Source organism: Geotrypetes seraphini, chromosome 3 (assembly GCF_902459505.1).
Source record: "Geotrypetes seraphini chromosome 3, aGeoSer1.1, whole genome shotgun sequence".
In the NCBI taxonomy this organism is placed as follows: domain Eukaryota; kingdom Metazoa; phylum Chordata; class Amphibia; order Gymnophiona; family Dermophiidae; genus Geotrypetes; species Geotrypetes seraphini.
Genome location: NC_047086.1, coordinates 366,448,484 through 366,469,451, shown reverse-complemented (window position 1 = coordinate 366,469,451; position 20,968 = coordinate 366,448,484). Strand labels below are relative to the sequence as shown.

The 20,968-nt window shown below is 42.2% G+C and overlaps 1 protein-coding gene across 2 annotated transcripts in view; it reads right to left on the bottom strand.

The window, feature by feature from the left end:
• Positions 1-20,968, bottom strand: part of MERTK (MER proto-oncogene, tyrosine kinase) — a 226,077-nt gene that overhangs the window by 114,663 nt on the left and 90,446 nt on the right. For both annotated transcript variants that reach the window (XM_033936512.1, XM_033936513.1), the window contains 2 exons: positions 12,478-12,661; positions 6,126-6,268 (listed from right to left, as the gene is read on the bottom strand). In XM_033936512.1, the coding sequence (XP_033792403.1) occupies positions 6,126-6,268; positions 12,478-12,661 (327 nt within the window). The remainder of the gene's footprint in view (positions 1-6,125; positions 6,269-12,477; positions 12,662-20,968) is intronic.

Genomic DNA, 20,968 nt, shown 5'->3' with positions numbered 1-20,968 from the left:
AGGCCGAGATCCTGACATTGCTAAAATCACAGAAGGATGTTAGTGAAGACAAGTTTCACAACAAAACAACTGTGTGGAGGAAAATTGAGCAGGAAAAACTTGCATAGAACAAGAGCCACGAAGTAGGGAGAAAACAATATGGCGATCCATAAGGCCCCACCAAGCCAAACCGACAATGGTAAAGAAAAAAAAGAAATAAACTATATAAGTTTAGTTGGTATAAGTTTGGGTTTTTTTAATGATAAAAGAAAAGAAGAAACTGACTAAAGTCAGAAAACCGTGAGAGCGGGAAGGCAGCGAAAAGAAAAAAATTTTCAACAGCCGTTGAAAACGCAACTTCTTAGCTCCGCAGAAACTAAGAAACTGAGGGACCGTGCGCATAAGTCGGGCGGGAAGGCACTCACGGTGCGGGCTATCCAGAATTTTCTAAGTTCTTAGAGTGCAATTCACGCTAAAGTGTCCGTACAGGGGCTCCGTCGGTGCCGTCACCCATCAGGGAGAATATGCTGCCTGCTTGTCCTGGGATAATGCCTATGCTGCAGAGTAGGAGGTGGGAGGTCCTCCGTTGAGTCGCTATGATAAAGCACAGTAGTAGAACTACCCAAGTGAGTGTGGTTATAGGATTGCCAGATGCCCAGTTTATCCCGGACGTGTCCTCTTTTGAGAACTGTTTTGGGAATCCGGGCGGCTTTTTAATTTTGCCACTTTTGTATGGGAAAACTGGACATCTAGTAACCCTACAGGGAAGGCTTCCAGATGAGGTGCGGGACGCGCACGAGGAGCTGCTGCCCACAGCTTTGTGCACTGCAGCACTCAGGGAGGCGACCCGAAGACGCCGCATTGATCACACTGTGTACCGACCCGAAGGTAACACCAGGGGGCAGGCCAGAAGGCAAGGCACAGCATGGAGGAAGAGAGACAACGGTAGGGGGAATGCTTTTATTTTTTTATTTAGTGATTGATTTACATCTGCTGTCTATTCAGGAAGAAATGCATGTGTTTCTTTTCCTCTGGGGTTGTACTGCTTGCAGAGTCTTGCATCTTAGGGTTTGTTTGTAAATATTAGTACTTTTAGTTTTTGGTCCTGCATTTGCATGGAGCTATCTGTTTTCTGGTAGGAATGAATGTTGAAAAGCATACAGTGTTCTTTGTGTATTTTAAATTTGTGGTTAACCATTATGTGTTGTTAATACGATTATATTGTGTGTGTGTGTGTATATATGAAAAATGAATGGAAAAAAATTGTGTTATAATTAGTAATATTATGGGGGCAGGGTCTGGGGCGGAGACTGGGTGGAGATGGGCATGACTTAGCCCAGTGTTCTTCAACTGCTGGTCCGCGAACTAGTGCTGGTCCACAAAATAATTATTTTATTTCTGCCGGTCCATAGGTGTCAAAAGGTTGAAGAACACTGGTCTAAAGTACTTAAAGAAACATTTCTGTCCTTAGGTGAGACTGTATAATGAATGAGCGTTTGATGTGTGAATGTGAGGATTGCTTAATAGCAGAATTAAACCAGAATCCCTGTATGCAAGCAAAGCATGAGTGGGGGATGGGCTAATGCTAACTAATGTTAGAAGGAGAAATCAAGCCCTGAGTTGATTCAGTGACCTGTCATTTCACATCCCTAATAGTGGGAACTTTTGGGAGGAGAATCTTAGACCATTAAAACAAGGGTGAATGGTTCCTAGCCCACTACCCAGAAATAAGAAGGGTCAGTGGGATATTCATACTTCAGACAGTCAGGTGGGAAGAACTTCTTGAAGAAACAGTGGGCTCAATACAGTAACTGTGCCAAGCCTAGAAGGCGTGGAGCTAAAGCCTAGGGCCGGCTGGTCCTCAGGGGCTCTTGTATATAAGTTCTTGAAACCAGAATGCTGCCCAGAATGGTGCAAAGCATAGCACTTGAACTATGAGAAAGAAATCCTGGTTTAAAGGAAAATGGTTTGGGGTTTTTTCTTTCCTGATTGAAGCAATGACTTGCTGTAAAAGGAGAACTTTGTTTGTGATAAATCTTTTCCAAGCATCATCAGTCAGTGGGGCTGTATGAGAACCAGTGCAAACTGAACTGGATAATAAAACTTGGAACTGGAAATTATTCTTTTCTTTTTCTCTGCTGTGCTTATTCCAGAGTGGTCCTCCAAATAGCGCTAATACTTGTGCTTGGGGCAGGAGCCGGGTTGCCAGTGCGAGGCTTACTCCTGGCCCCGTCACAATATGTAAATGGTTCAAGGAGCTTTCAAACAACCTTAAAACTGTACCAAAAGATTTTCAAGCCATTGCCACAGAAGCTACTCATGCTGCAGAAAATCTACAGAAGGGGATGAAGACTTTAAACAGACCCTGCAGTAGTATCTGGGCTTAATTTGTTTGCAAAAAGGAAATACAATTGTGGAGCTAGGTCAGGAGATGGGTGGGCTAGGAGCAGAAGCAACAGGAAAAAGGACTGTGCTCCCTCTGATCCAGACTCGTCTCCTCCTTTCCTTTTCCCTGCAGGTTGCCTGGAAAAGAAGGGCTGGAGCACAGCAACCCTGCTGCTCTGGACTCTGAAAAAAAATACTGGAACATCCTTCCAGGCCGTGCCCCCAGAAATTAAGCCCTGGTTCCTAAAAAGCTGAAATTAAGCCATAGTAGTTTGCTATACCTATGAGCCACAAAAAGCCCATGGAGAGTACAATAATGCTGTCAGATAATTAATTAGCTAAACAGATTAAGTAGCAGTTGGCTTGTTCTTCCCAGAAATTGCTTTGGTTAACCAGAAACCAAAAATCTTTAGCAACTCTAGAATACACACACACAAAAAGCCCTACAGGCACTTTTTGGTGTGATTAGGGAAATGAAATATTGACTCACAGAATCTATCTAGTGTTATTGCACACCATGTTCTGTCAGTGCTTTATCTGCAACAATCATAAGACCTTGAAGTGTTTTCCTCATTGCAACCCATGTGGGTCTCCTAATACCCTGACCAAAGAAGAGAGAGAAAACAAGTGGCCCAATTGGTGGAGGAGACTTGAGGTCAGTCCGGTTTTGGTTAAGGTTACTAGATGTCCAGGAAAACCCGGACATGTCCTCTTTCTAGACGACTGCCTGGGAGCCTGGAGGGATTTCCAAAACCTGGTAGTTTGTCCAGGTTTTGGAAGGCTCTGAGCTTGGGTCTGTGTCTGGAGAGTTCTGCGCAAGTGTGGATATTGTTTGGATGACATCACATGCATGTGTGTATGAGTGCGACGTCATTGTGTTGATGTTTGCACATGCACGGAGACTCTTGGGGAAGGAAGCATGAGGTTTTTTGTGGAAGTGGGGCTGAAGGCGGAGCAGGCAGAGCTGGGGCGGGTGCCAGATGTCCTCTTTTTTTTTTTAAGAGGAAATCTGATAACCTTAGTCTTGGTTTACTTTTGTCCCTATGGAGGTAGTTCTATAACATAGGCGATAACATTTATGCACCTATAATGCATAGAAATATTTAAATTAATAGCATTCACTCACATATGTGCACATATACACGTGAACTACCAAAATTCTGCCCAAGAGCTCTTGTATAAATACATGCTTAACTTACATAGTACATATTTGCAAGAAGAGTGTACACATGGGCAGAGTAAGGGCATAAACTTAAATTATGTGGAGAGAGGAGAAAGTAGGAGTTGGCTTGTTTACCCTACTTTCTCTTCTTTTTCTGTAGGATTTTGCTTCTCCTCCTTTTACATGGTTGAGTCACATTATTATAACCTCTGATGTCAGGGATGCACAGCCAATGAGCAAATGCACGTGTCACGTGCAGACTTCGGGGGTATATAATGTAGGATGTCAGCAAGTTGTCAATATGGCAACTGTGTGTCAGGTGTGAAACTGCTGAGAACATACACCCAGCAACCATTGTTAGATGTACACAAGCTGGTGGCGGCAACATTATGATCTGGGGAATGTTTTCTTGGTAGGGTTTGGAAAGCACAGCCAAGACTTCCAACTACTTCCCTGGCCTCCAAATTCACCAGACCTTAATCCAATCGTGTATCAGGTGTGAAACCGCTGAGAACAAATTCTCCAGACCTTAACCCAAGCAAACACATTTGGGATCGCTTCGATTGACATGTTCGACGACTGGATCTCCCACCATTCACTCATCAGCAACTGTTGGATGCATTGCAGTCTGCATGGCTCCAGATGCCTCTAGCAACCACCCAACATCTTACTGAGTCACTCCCATGGCATCTGGCTACCGTCCATGCTGCCAGAGGTGGTTATTCTGGATATTAGCAGGTGGTTATAATAATTGACTTGATAGTGTATGTGGAGGCATTTCGGTGCTAACTTTTATACTAGCTCTATGGCTGACTTAAGCTTTCATGTCTAACTTTTAAGCATGCACCTACCCTGTTAGGTTAGACTACTGTAAGGGAAAGTAGGCACTTTATATGGCAAACTGGCCCCATCTCTTACATCCTAGAATGCACTGCAAGGGGCAAGGGCTGCTATTTTGAAGATGGCAGCCCAGAGGCAGGATCAAGTGGACATTACTCCTTTCTCCATCAAGGTACTTGGGATGGCAGAGGGGGGGGGGGGTGGAAAGGGAGTTTCCGATGTGTGATGGGTGCCACTAGAAATAAGTGACTTTTTAAAAATTCTGGTTATGTGGGGTGGGGTGGAGGGCTGCCACTGGTCCCCAGGGAAAACAGATTTGTCAGGAGAGAGGGGACTGGTTACATTGAGGGAATGGGGTGCCATGGAAATTTTTTATATCACATAGGGGGGGTGGGGGAGAACCAGGTTGGGTCAGGTGATTTTGAGGGTTATGCGATAGTGCCGAAGTGAGGTTGAGATGAAAGTCAGCATTGATGTGCCTACATTAGGTGTGCCCACTTACGCCAAGTCTACACCAGCCTCAGACCTGGCGGTAGGTTTCTGGCTTTGAGCCGCCATAGTAGATATTAATACACACCTCTGCATACTGTGGGGTAGACTGAATACATTTTAATTTGCTGTGCACTGACGTCTACTGTGGGAGCTCAGAAACCCTTTTAGCTTACAGCAGCCATTAACAAGCAGGTAAAGTGCTCCTTTAGGGCATGCTTTAGCCCTCAGTAGCTTTCTGTACTGACCACTGGGTAAGTGGAAACTTTGGCCAGGCTCTGCCTTTGAATTACCAAGATAGTGCTGCTTAAATTCTAGACAGGCTACCTCAGCAAAGTCAGGATAATGCCACTAAAAATCAAGAGGTATGGCCCACTGAGCTCTAAGAAAATTGGAGAGGCAGCAAATAAAGCATAAAAAAAGAAACCTGGATAGGAAGACCAAAAACAAAATACAGTGGAACCTTGGTTTACGAGCATAATTTGTTCCAGAAGCATGCTCGTAAACCAAAGTACTCGTATATCAAAGCGAGTTTCCCCATAAGAGCTAAAGGAAAACTCGCTTGATACATTCCCACCCACCCCCACCCCCCAAGGCCACGGCGCTGTTCCACCTTAACCCCCCCTCCGAGGCCATCGGCACTGTTCCACATCCCCCCCCCCCGCAATCCGGCATCTCCCCGCTCGCATTGCCCCCCCGCCGCCGCGATCTGGCATCCCTACGCACCCACCCACCCAAACACATTGGCTTACCTCCATCTGACACCAGATCCGCTGTCTTCCTTTTGCTGGGCCTTGAGCATCTGCACATGCTCAAGACCTTCTAGTCTCACTCTCGGAGAATCTCGGAGAGAGCAAGAACTAGAAGGCCTTGAGCATGCGCAGATGCTCAAGGCCCAGCAAAAGGAAGACAGCAGATCTTCGGGCACCGGCACTGACATGTCTGTGTGTTGGTGCTGGTGCCGATGCCAGATGGGGGTAAGCCAATGTGTTTGGGTGGGGGATGCCAGATCACGGCGGGGGGCAACGTGAGCGGGGGGATGCCGGATCACGGGGGCGCTCGTAAATCAAGTCAAGCTCAGTTTCCGAGGTGCCGATTTTGCAAATGTTAAAACACTCGCAAACCAAGGTTTGACTGTATTACAGATAGACACCAGTATTGAAAACTAATATGAAGTAGGAGGTCATGAAGGGCCTAGTGACCATTAATCCAAAAGATCCTAGATACATACACTGCATATAGCATGTACACAGGAATATCCTATACTTACAGACATGCCAAAGCCTTCCCATGTGTGCTGCACATGGTAGCCAAGGAGAGTATCATAGATTGGAGGTTGCAACCATTCTACTTTCAGTGTTGATGAAATCTCATTCATTACAACCGTGACATTCAGAGGTGCAGGAGATGGAGCTGAAAACAGATTTGAACTATAAATATGTGGCAAAAGCAAAAATTTATATACAGCACAAGTTCTGATACAGAATAATTTTAGACACTAGTGAAGGAGAAGGGGAGAACAACTTTCAATAACCCATATTATTTGTAATGTACTATAGTAGGGTACTTATTGATACATAATTGTATCAATGTATGCTATTTTCCTCTGATACGGTTAATAAAGACTTCTTGATAAATAAAAAAAAAAAGAAGGTGCATAGTGGAGTAGTGAATTTCCTAAAAGAGAAGTCCCTTGGCCATTATTGAGATTACTTGGGATCTAGCTATGTACTTGGGGCCTAGGTTGGCCACTGTTGGAAACAGGATACTGGTCTTGATGGACAACTTCGGTCAGTCCCAGTATGACAGTTCTTATGCCTCAAGATCAGTATTGGGATCAATTCTAATCAATATTTGTGAGTGACATTGCTGAAGAGTTGCTGAAAGGAAAAAGGGTTGCCTTTCTGAAGAGGTGGCATAAAGATTTGCAACAGACATCACATAGGGAATAAACAACATCAGAAGGGATATACAAAAATAAGAAGAATGGTCTCAAATATATAAGTGGTTGCAGTTGAAGCAGGCGATTCAGAAGGGGTTTCCTGATTGGCAAAATCTTAGTAATCTTAGTTTGCCTTTCCTATGCTTCCAGACAGATTTCCTGGGGCACCAGGCCGCTCAGTGGTATAAAATGATTTCTGAATTTTTGAATAAGAAACCAAAGACTGGTCTTTGTGACATTTGGAGCATTGAGATAAAGCATCAGGTTTCTGCATCTCAATGGCCACGAATTTGGACTTGAGAGATGAGATGTACGGCGTCTGCATCTATGAGACAAACATGTTTTTTTCTGTTACATAGAAGTTTCTGGACCCCTGTTCATTTACAAAAATTAGACAGTTCCAAGTCTAATAGATGCTGGCACTGTCATCTAGAAGTAGGGACATTGTCCCTTGATACTTAGATTTTGGAGATCCATTTGGGGTCAAGTGAATAATTTATTGGAAAATCCGGTGGCATTAACGTATGATACTGTGTTATTTGGCACGTCAATGAGGGCTAAAAGCCAAATATCTTCTAATAATAAACTTCTATTTATTATGACAGGGGTTGCCATATAACATATTATGAAGAACTGGAAAAATTGGGACCGTTTGAATTACAATTTCTGGTGGAACTCTTTATGTCATACTTTTAAAATGGAGCGAGTGATATCCATACAACTGGGGCAATATAAGAAATTTAAGGATGTTTGGGAGCCATTAACTAAATTTTGTAAGGAATGATTATTAATTTTTCCCTTTGAATATACACGTCCAAGGGGGAGGATACTTTGTTTTACTTATAGTTAAGGACAATTATTGGATATATATTGGAGGGGGGTATATATTTGATATGAAATATTACATTACATTAGTAATTTCTATTCTGCCAATGCCTTGCGGTTCAAGGCGGATTACATCAAGTTATTAAGAATTACATTAAAAGTTTGTAGGGATAGCATAAGCAAAGTCATAATATTTACTTAAGAAGTACCAAATAGGAATAGCATAAGCGATGTCATAATATTTACTTAAGAAGAACCAAAGAGTTGTCGAGATCTTAAGGTGATAAATCTTGGGTAATAAGAATTACCAAAGAGAGGTTGAGATCTTAAGGTGATAAGTATTGGGTAAAATAGTAGCATTTTGAACTTTGTTGGGTAGTTAGAAGCACATTAGAGTGTATTAAGGGTATAGAGAAGGTTGGAGGGGGTAAAGTAGGGACTGGTCGTGCTAGATGGGTTTTATGTATTTTTTGAAGAGTATGGTTTTAATTTCTTTCTTGAAGGTTTTGTGATTTGTGGTCGATGATAACAGAATAGTAAGTGCTGTTAAAGTGTAAAATGTTTCTATGTTCTGTTGCATTTATTGTCGGTTTTAAACAGAATAAAGAATATTAAAAAAAAGAAGAAAGAAGAAGAATGGTCTGAGGTCTGGTAGTTCAAATTTAATGCAAAGAAGTACAGAGTGATGCACTTGGAGTACAGAAATCCAAAGGAGATGTATATGATAGTAGAGAGGACTTATAAGAACAGATCAGGCGAGGAACCGAATAATGTCTGAGGATCTCAAGGTGACAAAATAGGCAGTGGCCCAAACCAGAAGAATGCTAGGTTGCATAGAGAGAGGCATAACCAGCAGAAGAAAAGAGATGTTAATGCCTCTGTACAAGTTGTTGGCTCAACCAGGCCCAACACTATGGAGCAGGGCCTACGTTTACTAGAACAATGGTCCAGTACTTGGCAATGCATCTTGGTAGCGGAAATCCATGCAGAACATACACCTTGAACAGTGAGAACTTAACAAGAACTGTTGCAGAAAGGGATTTGGGAATAATCATCCGGGAAGTTATGAAAGCTGCCAATCAGGTGGAGAAAGCTTCAGCCAAGGCTAGACAAATGCTGGGTTGCATCAGAAGGAGCATTATCAGCCGAAAGCCTGAAGTTATACTGCCGTTATACAGATCCATGGTGAGACCTCACCTGGAGTACTGTGTCCAGTTTTGGAGGCCACACTATCAAAAGGATGTGAAGAGAATGGAGTCGATCCAGAGAATGGCCACTAGGATGGTCTCGGGACTTAAAGATCTCCCATATGAAGAACGTCTGAGCAGACTGCGCTTGTACTCTCTCGAAGAGCGGAGAGAAAGGGGGGACATGATAGAAACATTCAAATATATCACGGGCCACATTGAGGTGGAGGAAGAAATCTTTTTTTCTTACGGGTCCCATGACAAGAGGGCATCCGCTAAAACTTAAGGGAGGAAGATTTCATGGTGACACCAGGAAAAACTTCTTCACCAAAAGGGTGATTGATCTATGGAATGGTCTTCCACGCCAGGTAGTCGAGGCCAGTAACCTGCTCGACTTCAAGAGGCGATGGGACAAACAGGTGGGGTTGCTACAGAGTTATACTTAAAAGATGGATTCTCAAAGGAGGGAGGGTTCTTGAGTGGGCAGACTTGTTGGGCCGCTGGCCCTTTTCTGCCGTCATACTCTATGTTTCTATGTATGTTTCTAACCCCATTTGGAGTATGTTGTTATGTTGCTAAGGACATAATAAGCATTGAAATGATTCAGAGGAAGGCAACAAATATAGTAGGGTTTGTGTCAAAAGACATATGAGAAGAGACCTGAGGACTTGAATATGTTTAAGTACTTGAAATAAATCAACAAATCCTTTCCAGAGACAGGAAAGAGGCAGAACCATAGTATAGTAACTAATAAAGCAATACAGAGGAGATAACTGGCTAGTCTCCATTAGGAACACAACATAGAACACGATACAGGTATTATGTGTGCAAATAAGTAGAATTTAGTATGAACATAGTACACAATACTAGGATTATATGTGTATATATGTAGGATACTAATATGTGTATGTACGTAGGATGATTGACTATAGCATAAATGTGTCTGTATTGAAAAACATCTAAAAAAACACTAACTCTGTACTGTAACACCAGTACAGCTCATGTAAACTGCTCTGAATTGACTCCCCAGTCATTAGTAGTGGTATAGAAGCTTTCCATAAACATAAATATGAATTGAGGTTCCAGCTAGAGAATGACACAGGGACAAATTTTTCCCCATCCCCGCAGGAACTCAATTTCCTCATCCCCATGAGTTTTGTCGCTGTCGCTATCTCTGCCCCATTCTTATAAGCTCTGCCTTAACAGCACAAGTTTCGAATATTTATGATTTTAAAGTGTTTGAGGCTTGTGCAGATGAGGACAGAGCTTGCAGGAATGGGGCAGGGAGAAGAAAAAATTCACTGTGTTATTCTCTAGTTCCAGCATCAGGAAATACATTTTCACAGAGAGGATAGTGGATGCATGAAATGCCCTCTCAGTGGAGGGGGGGGGAGGTGACAAAAAAAAGTCAAAAATGTGTAGGATAAACACAAAGAATCCCTATATAGAAAGAGGATGAAATCAAAATAACATATAAACGACCACATGGCTGTAGATGTGGTCAGAGTAGGAGTGGTGCTTAAATGGGAACTGTGGCCAGTGCAGGGCAGACTTCTATAGTCTATATCCCAAATATGACAAGGACATACTAGAATGGGTTAGAGGGGCTTTTGACAGCAACTCCAGTGCCACAGCTGGGAAGTCAAAAACAGATCAGGATAGGCCGGAGTGGGCTTCAATGGCAACTTCAATAGTTGGGATGTAAAGCTAGTACCAGGCAGATTTTTACAGTCTATGTCACAAAAATGGCAAAGGCGGATCAAGATAGGCTGGAGTAGGCTTCAGTGGCTTGCCAGCTGCCCTATTTGTGATGCCAGTGTTCAATCTTGAAAGAGTGTAATCTGCATGAAGTGGCGGATGAGGCCTTGGCCACCTTGTTGGAAAGAATGGATAGACCATGTGGGTCTTTATCTGATTTTATTTACTGTGTCATTGTGGTACTATAGGAGATTAGAGAAGATCTGAGCTGGCAGAGAGATTCGGAAGGGAGGCTGAACTGGAATTTGCCGAACCCGAAGAGTGATGGAGTTGCTGTACACCAAACTGCAAAACACTAAGGGCTCCTTTTACGAAGGTGCACTAGCGTTTTTAGCGCTCGCACCGGATTAGTGCGCGTTAGCCAAAAATTTACCGCCTGCTCAAAAGGAGGCAGTAGCGGCTAGCACACACTATTCCGTGCATTAAGGCCCTAGCGCACCTTCGTAAAAGGAGCCCCAAAATAAAGGAAATATATTCTAATTGCAATGGGATAAATCCAGGTGCTAGCACATAAGTGCATAAGCATTGACATACTGGGACAGACTGAAGATCCATCAGGCCCCGCATCCTGTTTCTTACCATGATAATCCAGGTCTCAAATACCTAGTGATCCCAAAAGAATAAAATAATCTTCCTGATGCTTATCCCAGGAATAAGCAGTGGATTTTCCAAGTTCACTTTAATAACTGTTTATGAACTTTTCTTTTAGGAATTTCTCCAAATGATTTAAAAAAACCAACAAAAACCCCAAACCAAAAACCCAGCTACACTAATCACATTTACCACACTCTCTTGCAACAAATTCCAGAGCTTAATTATGCATTTATGCATTTTGGAAAGAGCAATCAAGCTATTCATATCTACCTATTCAACTCTACTTATAAAACCAAAATCACAGTGCACCCTGGTAATTGTTCAGCTTTTTTCCCCAACATAATCAAATCATCATTTGTGAACATTTAACAGCTTCAACATTATTCCCCTCTACCAGCTCCCTACCCCACCCCACCCCACCCTCAGCTTCAAATGATTCTGGAGGTGCTCTTAACAAATCGGGCAATATCCATACAATCAAGTTATCTATATTTGGTACATCTATGAGATTTAAGAGTCCAATTTCAGCAAATAATAATAAACTTTTATTAATACTGACGAGAGTTGCCATTCAACATATTACTGGAAATTGGAAGGATTATACTAAACTTAATTATACATTTTGGTGGAATTCAGTTTGTCATATTTATAAAATGGAGAGAGTGCTTGCTATTCAGCAAGGAAATTATCATAATTTAAAAAAGATTTGGGGGCATAGATTATATATTCTAATGATCAGACACAGTAGTGTACTAAGGGGGGGGTGCGATCCGCCCCGGGTGCAAGCCCTGAGAGGGTGCTCCCGGTCCGGTTCCCTCCCCCCCCCGCGCCGGGTGTCCCATCTGGAAACAGCCTGCATAAGATCGCGATGCCAGCGATCTTTGCCTGCTTCGGCTGTTTCTTCCACCGCGGTCCCGCCCCTCCTCTGACGTCGAAAGCGCTGGTAAATAAAGGTTTGTAATAAAGAGGTTTAATTTTATATGTTAACTATAATCAGCTGAATATTTTAATGTAAGTGTATACAATTATTTTTAAATAAAAAATATTTTCAAGGTATTGGAGTTAGAAAATACAAAAACAATTAAATCTCATTTCATGCCAGCCTTACAAGAAGTAGCTCTAACCGCAAAAGGAGAAATACCCAATTCTTCTGTATCTGAATAGGTAAATGTCAAATCAACAGATTACATCATACTTGAAGTTATTCAGAACATAATGCCATTTAGCCAAGTTTCTCCAGAGCAGAAAAATGTACTTAGAAAACAAGGTAACATGAAACTCTGAACCTTTCCTTCATGACTTTATATATGACCTACCTCGTTCAGTAGTGTTGATCAGAATCCAGACACTCTGACCAGACCAACCTACTTCGTTTCTGCAGGAAACACTAATGTTATAACTCATCAGAGGCTGCAGCTGCTGGATCCGGTATTCAGAAGGTGGCATAGAAGTGTTAAAAATCATAAGAGATGCATTCATCAATGGATCACCTTCTCTGACCTGCAGAAAAATAAAATTAGAAAGGAAAGTCTGAAGGACCGAAGAAGGATAGCATCTATGGTGCTTATACAAAGAGCAAAGGCATGTATAAAAATACATTCGGGCCTCTACAGAGAATGACACAGGGACAAATTTTTCCCCATCCCCGTGGGAACTCATTTTCCTGTCCCGTCCCCATTCCTGCAAACTCTGTCCTCATCTGCACAAACCTCAAACACATTGAAAGGCCCCATTCCTTTACGGCAGAGCTTAAAGGAATGGGGCAGGGACAGGGATAGTGACAAAACTCACAGGGACAGGACAGGGAAATTGAGTTCCTGCAGGGATGGGGACAAATTTGTCCCCGTGTCATTCTCTACTGTACAGCATGGGATCAGACTAAACACTAAACCCAAATTCTGTACATGGCGCCTAAAATTGTGCACATACATTGGTGCGTGTAGCTGATGTACATGCACAATTAAATTGGCACCAATTGGCAATTAACTCATAATTGACACTAATTGAGACTAATTAAAAGTTACATGTACAACTTGGAAAGCGCAATTCTGTAAAAAAGTATGTGCCAGATGCAGTGCGTGCATTTGAGAAGGTGGCGTGGCCAGGGGTGGATTGAGGATGCTCCTAAAAATTAGGTGCATTGTTGTAGAATACGCCCAGTGTGTGCATAACTTAGATGTAGGCATTTAGGCTTAGTTTTAACTGTCCTACGTGCTTGCGCCTAAATTATAATAATAATAACTTTATTCTTCTATACTGCCACAATCTTGCGACTTCTAGGCGGTTTACAATCAAGAGTGCTGGACATTCAGGGAAATACAATAAGTAGATATTCAGAGGAAATACAGAGATCAGAGACCTCAGGAGGCAATAGTATAGAAATACAATTTGCTGAGCAAAAATGTAATATGTACATTTTAGTAGGTAATGTCCGACAGGACCTGTTGGGGATAAATAGCAACGTAAAGTTACGATAAGATGAAGATAACAAATTATATTTATAACAGTGCTGTAAGTTCAGGTGGAATAGGGAGGGGGGAGGGAGAGGGAGAGCGGGTCAATTGTTTAGGTATTTCTGGAACAGGTATGCTTTTAGGCGTTTCCTGAATTCCCCGTATGTAGTGGGCGAAAGCGGTTGGTCTAGGTCTTTGCCCCATAGGACTGCTTGGTGAGAGAGAAGGTGTTCGTGGTGTTTTTTCATTTTGCAGCCTCTAACTGGAGGGGAAATGAGTTTTGGGGGTGTGTTTCTTTTGAGTTTGTTATTAGAAAATGCGAAAAGGTCCGTTATGTACTTGGGGGTCAGGCCGTATAGTACTTTGAAGCAGAGGCAGGCAAATTTAAACCTTACTCGGGCTTCCGTTGGTAGCCAGTGCAGCTGCCAATAGTAGGGTGTCACGTGGTCGAATTTCTTCAGCCCGAAGATAAGTCTGACCGCAGCATTTTGCATTATTTGGAGACGTCCAGTGTTCCCGCTAAGCTGCGCTGGCGTGCGCTGGCGCACAAAATATTACATCGCAGCGCACAAGTTTCTCGTCACAGCGCACGGCGTACGGCAGATGGCAGGGCGGCGAGAGGAGAATCGGGCGAGTTGGCTCATAACTTGCTGGCTTTTAGCTCACAGCGAAAAAAGTTTGCTCACAACACCCGCCCGCTTAGAGGGAGCACTGGAGACGTCTCATATTCTTTTGTGAGATTGCTAGATAGGCGATGTTGCAGTAGTCAAGCTGACTCAGTATGAGGGATTGCACTAGGATTCTGAATGTTGACGTATCGAAGTATGATTTAATGGTTCTGAGTTTCCAGAGAGTAAGGAAACCTTTTCTGAATAGGGAATCCACTTGTTCCTTCATTGTTAGGCATTGGTCTAGAATAACACCTAGTATTTTCATGGTGGGCTGAATAGGGTAGTTGAGTTTATTGATGCATAGTGGGGTTTTATTGTCAAGCGGGTGAGGGGAGGCAACGAAGAATTTTGTTTTTTCTGGGTTGAGCTTGAGCTTGAAATCTGTCATCCATTGTTCCATCTCATTTATGGCATCGGATGCCTTGGGAATGGTTTCTGAGATGGAGTTGGCGAATGGGATGATGATCGTAAAGTCATCTGTGTAGCTGAATATTCCTAGTTGGGTTAGTTTCACACCTAATGAGGACATGTAGATATTGAAAAGCAGTGGGGAAAGCGGTGACCCTTGTGGCACTCCGGATGAGTTGCTCCAGGTGTCGGAGTGTTTGTTGTTAAAGTGTACCTGGTAAGAATGGGATGTGAGGAAGCCATGAAACCAGTTTAGTACCTCAGCTCTGATACCAATGGTGTCTAAGCATTTCATCATTTTCTCATGGTCTACCAAGTCGAATGCAGAGCTCATTTCGAATTGCATGATCAGGGCATTGAGGCCCTTACTAAATAATAGGCGCAGATAGTCTAGGAGGCAGCGATTACTGTCTCCGTACTGAATAGGGTTCTAAAGCCGGATTGAGTTTCACGCAGGAGAGAGAATTGATTAAGATAGTCCATTAGTTGGGTGTGTACTAGTCCTTCCATGATTTTTACAATGAATGAGATAGATGCTATTGGTCTGTAGTTTGTTATTAGCGCTGAGGATTCTTTTCTATTTTTTGGGATGGGGTTATTATTATGTGGCCGTTGTTAGTGAGGAAAGTCCCATTTTTTAGGTTGTGGGTTTTATGCAAGTATGCACTCCTTGCAGAATCACACTAAGTGCTGTTTTAGCTGGCACTGATTTTTTAGGCATAATATATAGAATCAGGCCCTATGGATGTAATACTATAAGTGGGCACCTCCTTTTAGAAGCCCCGATGCCATGTGGTGAGAGCCTATTCCTTTTTTTTTGTTTGTTTAAATGTCTTTATTGAATTTCATAAAATACAATAATTCAACACAACAATTAATCTAATGGCATTTAAGCCCCCTTCCCCCAACAAAATTGTAAAAATAGACGAATTGGGAGTACAAACCATAAAGACAAGCTAATTAGCATGTATTCTTAAAATATCAAACTGAACATTGCCTAATAGCACCTACTTTTTCATATTTACGTGTAAAACAGACTCCTGCCCACCATGCAGGAAAAGAAAGAACTGTACTATTTTTCCATTCAGATAAAACTTGCTGAATTGCTAGACACATAATTTGGCCTTATATTTTTAACTAAATGCAATAAGATAGCAGAATGCAAAATGACAATTTCATAAGTCAGCTCTAAACAGAATCCAAAGATTTCTTGCACTCGTTGCCAGACTTCATCCCAAATATTTTAACAGCATGGCATCGAAACAACATATGATAAAATGTGCCTACATCAGTTTTACAAGTCCTGCAGAAATTAGATCCATGTGCTGACAGTGGAGACTCTATAAGGTGTCTAATATGCTCGGTGAGCAACATAGAATAAAGATTGTGTTAATGATGCTGACAGAGTAGGTCACAAATACTTCCTCAGATAGCATTGTGGTTCACCACACAGAAGTACATTCATATACAAGTATTTGAGGAATTTTCAGATTTCTACCCTAGTAGCATAACTCATGGTGGTAGAGACCCTCATTAGTCTCAGCTTGGCATTTCAAATATTTTCTTAATTTATATATATATATCTTTTTATTTTTATTTTTTTTAATCTTTATTCATTTTTACATCTTACAACAAGTGTATCAATATTTGACAAATGAAATTGAATACATCACTTGAATTTCTTTCATATTTATCATTAATACATAAAATTTAACCCCTTCCCTTCCATCCTTATCATATCATATGCAATCAAATATATCTTATAAAATATTATTTTCTACTGATCTAAACATTTAATAAAATTCAGAATTCCCCCCTCCCACCCTCTCCCTTGCATTGTACTTATAATGGACAAATGATATCTATTCATTACAATAATTTGTCAATGGCCCCCAGATCTCTTTAAATTTCTTATAATTCCCTTTTTGTATGGCTATTGTTCTTCCCATTTTATAAATGTGACATAACGAATTCCACCAAAAACTGTAATTTAGCCTGCTGCAATTCTTCCAATTATTTGGGATATGTTGTATGGCGACTCCTGTCATAATCACAAAAGCTTATTATTGTTTGATGAAATTTGGCTTTGTTCTCATTACCATACCGAATAGAATCGTATCATACGATAAAGCCACAGGATTCTCCAATAAACAATTTATTTGGGTCCAAATTGATTTCCAAAAGGTCAAGATAAAGGGACAAAAGTATAACAAATGATCTAGTGTCCCTATCTCAAGATTACAATGCCAGCATCTATTAGACTTAGAGCTGTTTAACTTCTGTAATCTAACTGGGGTCCAAAATGCTCTATGTAAAAGGAAAAACCAAGTTTGTCTCATAGATCAAGTTTCAAGTTTATTAAGAGATTTTTTAGACCACTTAAATATCTAAGCGGTTTATAATGTAATAGTACATTAAAAAAAAACAAAAAAACGTGCATCATTATAAAAACAAATAAAAGCAAGAGGTTCTGGAAAAATCCAAATCTAAGAAAACACAATCATACGGACCTATACAAACAATAGGGAAGTGGGGAAGAACTACAGTTTTTATGGAAAAAGTAAACGTAAAAGGATGCAGATGCAGATACTGTACTTCTCATCCTCCAAGACCAAATTAGTGGCCATTGAGACGCAGAAATTTGCTGCTTAATCTCAATGCTCCAAATATCCCTAAGTTCAGTTTTAGGTTTTTTTATTTACAAATCCATTTATCAATTTATACCATTGGGCGGCCTGGTGTCCCAAGAAGTCCACCTGAAAGCATAAAAATTCCAAACTATATTGAGTATTAAGATTTTTCCATTCAGGGAATGCTGCCTGAATAGCCTGCTTCAGCTGCAACCATCTTAAGCTTTATGACCTATTAAGACCATATTTATGTTGCAGCTGTGAAAAATCAAGTAGTTTATCATTTGAAATAACATCACCTAAAATCCGTATACCTGCTATCATCCAATGCTTCCAGATGACCTTAAATCTGCCAATTTGAATCTTGGAGTTTAACCATATAGTTTGATTTGTCGATTTATAGATTGGAATAGATGTTAAATTACTAACATATTGCAGTTTTCCATGTATCCATTAATATTCTGTTTTCTTTATATAATCTAGGTATTTTAATACTAAGAACATGACATAAACGTAGGGGGAACATGAGTCGCCATTCCAACCACAACCAGTCTGGGGCATTGTCAATGAGCTCTGGGAGGACCTAATATATACCTTGGCGCAAAAAATGGAAAAATTATGTTCTTACCTGTTAATTTTCTTTCCTTTAGACGCAGCAGATGAATCCAGAGACCAATGGGATAGCACACATCTATCAGCAGGCGGAGATAGAGAACTGATTGACAGGTGGTCTTATTGGCTGGCACTTCTCCTGTATCGTCAGTATTGCTCCTTGTCCAAGCATTTGGAACCATCACTAGGCATAGCATGTAAAAAACTTCTTCCCCATAACAAAATTCAAAAGGTAATAATACAGAATACAACCAACAAGAATAAACGACTGCGAAAGTTTCAAAAGATAAACCCCACAGACAATATCCGGAAAGGGTGGGGCTCTGGATTCAACTGCTGCGTCTAAAGGAAAGAAAATTAACAGGTAAGAACATAATTTTTCCTTTCTTAGCAACAGCAGCAGATGAATCCAGAAACCAATGGGATGTAGCAAAGCTATCCTCAATCTGGGTGGAAAGCAAACGCCGCCTCCGCAACAACCGAAGCACCCAACGCATCCTCTGCACACACCGCCATATCCGACCGGGAATGCTAAGAGAAAGCACTTTCAGAAGACCAAGTAGCCACGTGACAAAATCCCTCCAAGGACAAAACCGCTGGGCTGAGTCCACGTAGCCATCATTGCTCTGGCTGAAGGTACATGGAATCCTTCCGCCAACCGCTTCCCTACCATCAAGCAAGAGTAAAGAATGTCTTCCTGGACCCATTGATCGATGGAGGCGTTGGCCGCCGCCATACGTGGGGCGCGTCCTTAGAAGAATACAACGAGGTTAAAAAAAGCTCACCTCCCCATTCCACCACCCAGGAAGCAGGAAGAAAAAGAGAGAGCGGCATAACAGACTGGATGACACCACCTAGAAGAAATCGAGGCTCTGTCCGAACTGACACCCCAGAATGAGTAAATCAGAAATAAGAATCCCCGCCGTACAAGGCTTGCAACCCAGAAATCAGCCGAGCTGAAGCCATAGCCACAAGAAACACCAAGCTCAAAGTCCCAGCCTTTGATAGTCTCAAAGGACAAGTTGGAAACGGAGCCTTCTGTAAACTGCAAAGAAGTACCCTAAGAAGTGCCCTCCGGACAGGACTCTCCTATAGGCATACGAATATACTATACTCCATATAGGAACTGAGCTACCGGAAGCTGAGAAGTGAGCGAAGAGCGAGATAACCTACCCTTGTAACAAGCTACGATTGCCACTTGAAGCTGAAGGGCAGGGAACGCTAAGCCCTTGGCAATACGCTTGTGCCAGAAAAGAAAGAATATAAATCCTAGAACTCTGGAAGGGTGCCAATGTTGAGAAGTATCCAAGAAAGGAAAAGCCTCCAAACGGAATCATAAGCCACAGGTAAAGACGTCTGTATCGCATGGAGAGGAGATGAAATAACTAGCTTCACATAACCCTTACACGACTATTCAAAAGCTCCATAGTAATACCAAAGGAGGACGAATATCCATGTTGATCGGACCCTAGGTGAAAACATCCGGAGATACCAGGAATCTCAACAGGTTAGCCGTTGAAAGACTCATTGGGTCCGCACAGCAAGGATGGCGCAGCCAATCTGGAGATTCTCTAACGACCGTGTCATGAAAGAGAGCTCGAGATGGGAAACCATCCAATCAGCAGCCAGGGGAAAACAACGAAAAAGAGAAACCAGAGGTGAGAAGAAGCAACGATGCTACCCCCACTGATTGCCATCCCCAGTGTATGCCAAATAAACAAGGAAGCAAGGAATTTCGAGACAAAGCCAAGAGGTCTAGGTCTAGGAGAGCTCACCTGAAAACAAAGAGCTGGAACGCCTGAGCAAACAGGACCTAAAGCCCAGGATGTAGAAGATGATAATACAACTACAAGGTAACATTTCTAAAGTGCAGAAGGCGTACACAGCACTGTACATGTGAACATACAATAGTCGTCCATGCTCAGATTTTTGTGGTGAGCAAGAATCTAAATCCAATACCTGTCCCGTAAAAAGAGGGGCAGATATAAGAGGAAGACTAGATTCCACCCCTTGAAGTAGAACCATTAAGTAACTCTCCAACTGGGTATGTAACGTACCGTCCGAGCTGTAGGGGAATACCATCGTCAGTACACTGCCCCAAAGGACCATCAATATCATTCCGGAACAACAGTCTGAAACTCCAGAACCGGTAGCCAGACTGTGCTTCAGTCCAGAAGAATGAACGAGTACCGACTCCTTGCGCTGAGAAATAAAGGCACTGAGCCCACCCAACCTGACAGCCTGGGGTGAGTGGCGACATGGAGCCAGACCAGCAAAGACTGAGGAACGCCTCTGAAAGGAGCAATCCCGCAGAGTCACCAAAGATACTGAATGATGCACGAGGAGCCTTCTAGAAACAACAATCGGAGCCTCGAGATACATGGAACCAATGGAACACAGGCGACTGCTACAGCAGTCTCAAATGAAAGCGAGCCAAAGTTCCCAATGGAAATAAGCACACAGCGTAACCTCCGAAATGTTCACTGTGAGAAACTAAGTCAGTAGAAGTTATCCAGCCCCCAGACTGACCAACACCCTCGTCTTGGGCATTAGGACGCCCATAGAAGAACTTCCCTTGTGGACCAGGTATGCTGAAAAAGGAAGCTCAAAACATAGAGACCCTAAGAATGAAATAGGAACCTGAGTAGGACTCAAAGTTGCAAGCATCCTGAAAAATTCAACGCCGCCAGACCTGACCACATAGCATATTCCCCCCTCACGAAAAGGCTGAAAGAGCCATCGGAAGAAGTCAAGAGTCCAGCAGAATGAAGTGCAGAAGGTCAGGAAATGGCTGGATGAGAAATGCCAGTTCTGGAAGATGACGTGGTGATGTCAAATGGAAACGCCGCCCGAGGACGTCAAAGCAAAAATACGACCGAAACCGTGGAATAATTCAATATGTAAACAATCTTCGTCGAGAGCCTACACCGAAAGGAACTGCCGCGGGTGAACCGCTGTAAAGAACAATCCTACAGTAGTCATACTGAAATAACCAAAGCAGAGAAAGAAATTGAGCCTTACAAAATCCAGTCC